This window comes from Berghia stephanieae, chromosome 7 (genome assembly GCF_034508935.2).
Source record: "Berghia stephanieae isolate SIO BIC M18660-M18661 chromosome 7, UCSD_Bste_1.3, whole genome shotgun sequence".
NCBI classification, from domain to species: domain Eukaryota; kingdom Metazoa; phylum Mollusca; class Gastropoda; order Nudibranchia; family Aeolidiidae; genus Berghia; species Berghia stephanieae.
Genome location: NC_088366.1, coordinates 44803493 through 44810992, shown reverse-complemented (window position 1 = coordinate 44810992; position 7500 = coordinate 44803493). Strand labels below are relative to the sequence as shown.

Here is a 7500-nt window from a genome sequence, read left to right as displayed (position 1 = left end):
TATATATAATATATATATATATATTTTATATATATATATATATATATAATCTCATTTATCATTCTTAAAAGGAATTATTCGTTAAGGGTCTATCTCAAGAAAAGACGGAAATAACCCGGTAACCTCATTGAGCAAGACGGGTCATTCATTTTTCTCAAGGAAAAAGCTAAATGCTAATAGCAGTGATCAAACCTGGATCTCCCAGGTATGGGCATTCTCCACTCAGCCATCTGGTAATGGTTTCAATGGAGGAATATAACCCAGAACCGGATATACTGAAAAAGTACCAGTGCGGCACTATGTCGCAACAGACACTTAGAGGAAAAAGTTCTCTTTATATAGACACGGCACGGAGGATGCAGAAATACACGAACAAAAGCGGATATCAATTTGTTGTTTTTATTTATATGCATCTCTATCGATAGTCATATATGCAAATTATTATAGTCAAGAATTATTCGACAAGGCTGTGGTTAAGAATCAAGAGCAAATAGATGTAAGAAATGGAGAGAGTAGGGAATTATATCAACAAAATTGCAAACCTGACAGCATTGCACACTGTTCTTTCCATCGTACATATGCCCTATCAAACATATGAATGATATATATGTGGCTGAAAGCTGACCTGATGAATTATCTATATTCCTTCGTGGAATACTTAGGCGATGATATCTTATGATGCGGTGGCGGATGGGGATAATCACTCCTCCCCCTACCCACATAACAGCGAAGAAGAGGCTGCTCCATCAAATGACAGTTAGATTCAAAACTCAAATCCTTTAAAGTACATTTTCAATATATTTCCAAAAACAAAATTCTTTGCTAGAAAGAAAATTGGAACAATTCAAAGTAGTTATAGAAAGAAGAAGAGACAACAAACAAAGTTAACTGAGTTTTATCCTAAATTCGATTCAAAACACCCTGGGCTTTTGATTCAGTCAGGAATAATTCATCATAACGCAAATTGAAGGACTTACCAGTCTACACTGATTGACTTGACAGACAAAATTTAAAGTACTGGACTGTATAGGTGTTGATATACCATAAGACATTGGCGGAGACTTTTCTCATAACCTGAACAAATCGAGAAAGGAAATGAGATTAATATTATTGTAAAAAAAACATCTTTTTAACATGCTTCATCTATTCGTCCTTCTCATATTATTTTATTGATAACTCAATTCAAATATTTATTCATTTCATGATGATGATGATGATGATGATGATGGTGGTGGTGGTGGTGTTGATAACGATGCTAGTGGTGATAATAAGATAATAATAATAATAATAATAATAATAATAATAATAATAATAATAATAATAATAATAAATAATAACAATAATGATGATGATGATGATGATGATAATAATAATAATAATATATAATAATAATAATAATAATAATATAATAATAATAATAATAATAATAATAATAATAATATAATAATAATAATAATAATAATAATATAATAATAATATAATAATAATAATAATAATAATAATAATAATAATAATAATAATAATAATAATAATAATAATAATAATAATAGAGAGGCTGTTTATAATTGTGGTTTTTGCTTGCATCTGGTCCTGGGTGTGGGACAAAAGAGCCAGATCATCTGCAAAATCCAGATCATCCAACTGTGTCCAGGGGGTCCACTGTATCCCATTTCTTCTCCCTTTGGAGGTTTCCTTCATTAGCCAATCAATGGCAAGGATGAACAGGAATGGTAAGAGCAAGCATCCCTGCTTGACACCAGTCTTAATTTCAAAGCTGTCAGTAATCTGATCTTCATGTACAACCCTGCAACTTGATCCTTCATACATTTCCTTAATGAGGTTTACTATCTTTTCAGGGAGTCCATAATGTGCCAGAATTTTCCACAATGTTGCTCTGTCAATACTGTCGAAAGCCTTCTCGTAATCCAGGAAGTTGACAATAAGAGGAGAGTTCCATTCTATAGACTGTTCCACTATGACTCGCAGAGAGGCAATCTGGTCAGTGGTTGAACGGTTTTTTCGAAAACCTGCCTGTTCGTCCCGCAGTTTAGCATCTGTTGCATTCTTAATTCTCTCTAAAATAATACGGTTGAAAACCTTTCCTGGGATAGAAAGAAGAGTGATGCCTCGATAATTATTACAATTACTGAGGTCCCCTTTCTTTGGAAGCTTGATAAGATGTCCTTCCTTCCAATCCTTTGGGAATATCCCGTCATTCCAGATTCTCACAAATAGTGGATGCAGGGCCTCAGCATTTCTTTCCGCATCAACTTTTAGAGCCTCCGGTGGAATCTGGTCTGGTCCAGCAGCTTTCCCCCTTTTCATCTTGTTAATGGCACCCACAATCTCTGCTATCGATGGTGGATCACAGCTAATTGGTAGCTTATTCCTTGCAGGCAAATTTCTGGCTGGTTGCCTGGTGGTGGTCTGTTCAGAAGGCAGTTGAAATGTTCCCTCCATCGTTCAGATTGAGCCTCTTTTCCAAAAATAGTTTTCCCATCTTTGTCTTTGACTGGTATCTCTGGTTTCCCATATTTTCCAGCAAGTGTCTTGGTAGTTTGATAAAGGATCCTCATGTGTCCTCCTGTCGCTGCTGCTTCTGCTTTCTCTGCAAGTCTGTTCATGAATGCTTCCTTGTCTTTCTTCACAGATCATTTGACTTTATCAGCTACGGCTCGATACTGCTCTTGTGCATCCAGTCTTGAAGCCCTTGTTCGGCTTGCATTCACTTGTTCCTTCCTTGTTCTCCTCTTTTCAATAAGGTCCAAGGTGGTTGGACTTATCCATTCTTTATGTTCCGATTTCTTTACCCCCCCCCCCCCCATACCTCGTGGAAAGTTGTTATGTAGACTTCTTTGATCTTTGCCCAATGTGACTCTACATCTATGTCCTCCTCGAGCCCAGTAAGAGGTTGGAATCTATTACTCAATTGTAGTTTGAATTCCTCCTTCTTTTCCCCATTAAGTGCATTCACCTCGAATTTTCTTCTTGTATGTGATCTGGTCCCATGTTTTGTGAGTCGGAGCTTAAGCTTTGCCAATAGCAGGTGGTGGTCTGATCCAACGTCTGCCCCTCTCCGTACTGTCACATCTTCCAATGAACGTCTGAATCTTTGAGAGATACAAAAATGATAAATCTGATTCTCTGTCACACCATCTGGTGACACCGAAGTTGCTTTGTGGATCCTCTTATGGGGGAACACTGATCCTCCAATCACAATGTTGAATGCACAGAAATGTGCAAATCTCTCACCATTATCGTTCATTTCTCCCATGCCATGACGTCCCATGATACCTTCATAACCTACGTTATCCTGTCCCACTTTTGCATTAGCATCTCCCATCAATATGTTGATGTCTTTTTCTGGCAACTTGTCAATGACTTGTTGTACTATAAAATGTATCTTTGTCCTCATCTGTTGCATCATTTGTTGGGGCAAAGATCTGTACAATGTTCATGCTGATCTTCTTATTCCGTGTTGTAAAGGACGCCATGGTGATCCTTTCTCCGTGTTGTTCCCATCCTCTCAGTGACTTCTGGGCAAACTTGCTTAGAATTATTCCTACTCCCTGTGTATGAATCCCGTCCCCTCTCCCTGAATATAAAATCTTCTCCCCAGACTTGAGGTGTTTCTGTCCGGATTGTATCCAGTGGGTTTCGCTTACTCCAAGTATATGCAGCCTGTATCTTCTCATCTCAGTCACAACTTGAGAGCTTTTTCCTGCTTCATACATGGTGCGAACGTTCCACGACGCAATTCGAAGCTGCTTGTTTGGCGAAGACGTCATCGGGTCAGCAGAGTCCTTTCGGCTCTGTCTGTTGTCCTTCATAAATTCTGTAATTCCAGAAACTTTTCTGTCGCCCAAGCTAAAAAAAGGATTTGGTTTGTCTGTCTGCATTTCTGTAACGGTTTGAGTTTAACGGAAAGGGTGTTAACCCTTTGCCAACCCCCAACCTGGAGGACCAGGTGACTCAAAGATGGAGGAATCACACACCATTAGTTGCCTTTTACGACACGCTGGCTTGGCGTTGGGCTATTCTTGACCCTCTCAGTTGAGGGACCCCGGACACCACACGAGATAATAATAATAGTAATAATGATAATAATAATGATGATGAAGATGATGATGATGATGATGATGATGATGATGATGATGATGATGATGATGATGATGATGATGTATTAGTAGTAGTAGTAGTAGTAGTAGTAGTAGTAGTAGTAGTAGTAGTAGTAGTAGTAGTAGTAGTAGTAGTAATAGAAGATGCAGTATTAGTATTAGTGTTAGTAGTAGAAGTAGTAGTAGTAGTAGTAGTAGTAGTAGTAGTAGTAGTAGTAGTAGTAGTAGTAGTAGTTGTTGTTGTTGTTGTTGTAAAAGTAGTAGAAGAATTAGTTTTGGTAATTGTAGTGTTAGTAGTAGTAGCCCTAGTAGTAGTAGTAGTAGTAGTAGTAGTAGTAGTAGTAGTAGTAGTAGTAGTAGTAGTAGTAGTAGTAGTAGTAATAGTAATAGTAGTAGTTAGTAGTAGTTAGTAGTAGTAGTATTAGTAGTAGTAGTAAGTATAGTAGTGTAGTAGTGTGTAGTAGTATAGTAGTGAGTAGTAATAGTAATAGTACTTTAGTGGTAGTATGGGTGGTGGTGGTAATAGTAGTAATAGTAGTGTGTAGTAGTAGTTAGTTAGTTATAGTAGTAAGTAGTAGTAGTAGTAAGTAGTATAGATAGTAGTAGTAGTAGTAGTAGTAAGTAGTAGTAGTAGTATAAGTAGTAATAGTATAGTAGTAGTATTAGTGGTATAGTATGTAAGTAGTAGGTAGAGTAGAGTAATAGTAAGTAATAGTAGGTAGTAGTAAGTAGTAGTATAGTAGTAGTAGTATAGTAGTAGTAGTAGTATAAGTAGTAGTATAGTAGTAGTAGTAGTAGTAGTAGTAAGTAGTATAGTAGTAGTAAGTAGTAGTAGTATAGTAGTAGATAGTATAGTAGTAGTAGTATAGTAGTAGTAAGTAAGTAGTAGAGTAGTTAGTAGTAAGTAGTATAGTATAGTAGTAGTAGTAGTAGTGAGTAAGTAGTAGTAGTAGTAGTAGAGTAGTATAGTAGTAGTAGTAGTAGTAAGTAGTAATAGTAGTAGTAGTAGTAGTAGTAGAGTATAGTAGTAGTAGTAGTAGTAGTAGTAGTAGTAGTAGTAGTAGTAGTAGTAGTAGTAGTAGCAGCAGCAGCAGCAGTAGTAGTAGTAGTAGCAGTAGTAATAGTAATAGTAGTAGTAGTAGTAGTAATAGTAGTGGTAGCAGTAGTAGTAGTAGTAGTAGTAGTAGTAGTAGTAGTAGTAGTAGTAGTAGTAGTAGTAGTAGTAGTAGTAGTAGTAGTAGTCATAGTCGTTGCAATAATTCATTTGTAATGATGCTGAATAGGATAATAATGAAGATCGTAGATATGTTTCTCCACATCGATGATTGTATAAATCTTACCGAATCTTGGTTCTGTAGAAGAGGACATTCTTTGATAGTATATTTTTGCTCATTCTTCCTACAGACTGAGAGTTTCATTTCCATGTCAACGAATCTAAATACGATCCCAGCCACAACCTATGAGGACACAAGACTAATGTTAATCCTTCAATTGTCTAGAGTATACCAAAACTCAAGGGGTTTTGCTAAGCGATAATTTTGGTATATGAATATTGGCTTCAAATTTGAAAAAGCAAAGCATCTCCTGATATATAAACTGACAAGATCCGAACACTAACGTAGTCTCAAAACGAAATGTTAAAAATGTTTGCCAGAAAACCGGTCATTCAAATATGAAAAGACTAAAATGACGCTTATCTTGTCAAAATCACCAAACTCGGGACTTCATATAAATATAGACTACTGTGATCTGCAAATTTGTTAAACCTAAGCGTCTAACTCCTCAGTTGATTTTCAGTTTAGCAGTTTTGCAAGTGAGTCATCCTGGGTTTTCGAGGTTTTACTTAATGACAAAGAGAAACATACGCAAATAAGATAGAAATTGTTTCTGTTTCTATGATTTTTTTTCTGACTTTTTAACAAGTTGATATGTCATTTAAATCAATCACTATTTGATGGGGGGGGGGGGGGGGGGGGGTTGTTGTTGTCCGAGTGCAGCTGTACTGATAGTATCCAATCCTATTACATGCGCACCAGGTACAGAAAACACACGTTGAACATAAATCAAAGTGATGTTAAGCTGCTAGAAACTGTGGACTGTAAAAACTAAATGAACAAGAATGAATATAACAGCTTCAAAAATGCTTTTGATATTAATTTGGCATTTTGTTCATTTGGGGGAGGGGGGAGGAGGAGTTGTTTTATCCAGTTTTAGTCATTACTTTTTTTTAATCAAACATTTTATCTTATAATCCATTAAGTGTCTCACATTATATAGACAATCCTCGTCAGCGTTTCTATGGTAAACGAATCGGAGAAGAGTATTCCATACAAAGTGGTTTTCTCTAGAATAATATCGTCTTTTTAAACATTACATTGGACTGTCAACAATTATTTATTGCTTGATCTGACGAACGCTGACATAAACAGGTGCTGTCTTCATTTTAAAGATCTAATTTAGAACTTCCTCAAATTGTCCAAACCCTACGTGGAGAGTAGTGAATCAATTTAATTTATTCTGCTCACGTCTGTGCCATGTTATTTCCACTTTGATGTTTTGAATGACGTTTTTTATCATGATCGGATGCATTCGGAAGCGCAAAACATCTTCTTAAATTATAATTTTATGCAGACTTAACTTAAGATTAAGTTGTTTTTGGTGATGATGATGATGATTATGATGATGATGACGACGACGACGACGATGACAACGACGACGACGTAATCAATGAAGACTATGAAGATAACAGCGGTATAGGGAAAAAATGCAAAAAGTAACCTGTGTAAGAACTTTTCCTTTTCCAGATGGAATCAGACGGTACTGTGAAGTTGATTTCAAGTTGGCACGGTCAGTGACGGGCTTCAGGGCGTTTTGCACGTAATGATTACTGAAGTTTGCGGGCGTTACACCTCCCAGGAGCTGTTTTTGTATGGATGGGAAAAGCATAGCAATACTGTAAAATATATTTCTTCATCATGAACCAGATTTATATCATAATGATAATAATAAATAACAAGGCACAGTCATACACAAACGTTACATGGTTCCACAGTATTCAAGGTACCTCACAACATTTTATTTAATATAATAACGGATCACCAGACGTGAACATCCATTTTATACAGTATATTTTGTTTCCTTGGCGTCTTCAGATTTTTCAAATTTTGTTCAACACTGCCTAAAACCAAATACTTATTCACACCGGAGTCGGGTTGGTTTCTGCCCAGTGCTTTACCCACGGCCATCACTACACACCGGGGCCATAGTGGCGATCATTGACACCCGAGGGCTCACATGCCACGTTTAGTTATTCTTGACATATTACACCGAGTCCAACTGTCACTTTGGGATAGAAAAAGGATATAAAATGTAACAGAGAAAA

The 7500-nt window shown here is 36.6% G+C and overlaps 1 protein-coding gene across 5 annotated transcripts in view; it reads right to left on the bottom strand.

Moving 5' to 3' along the window:
* LOC144976240 (uncharacterized) overlaps positions 1-7500 on the bottom strand; it is a 35815-nt gene that overhangs the window by 677 nt on the left and 27638 nt on the right. For all 5 annotated transcript variants that reach the window (XM_078920420.1, XM_078920421.1, XM_078920423.1 and 2 more), the window contains 3 exons: positions 6897-7037; positions 5459-5575; positions 978-1074 (listed from right to left, as the gene is read on the bottom strand). In XM_078920420.1, coding sequence (XP_078776546.1) covers positions 982-1074; positions 5459-5575; positions 6897-7037 — 351 coding nt within the window. In that variant the 3' untranslated portion in view covers positions 978-981. The remainder of the gene's footprint in view (positions 1-977; positions 1075-5458; positions 5576-6896; positions 7038-7500) is intronic.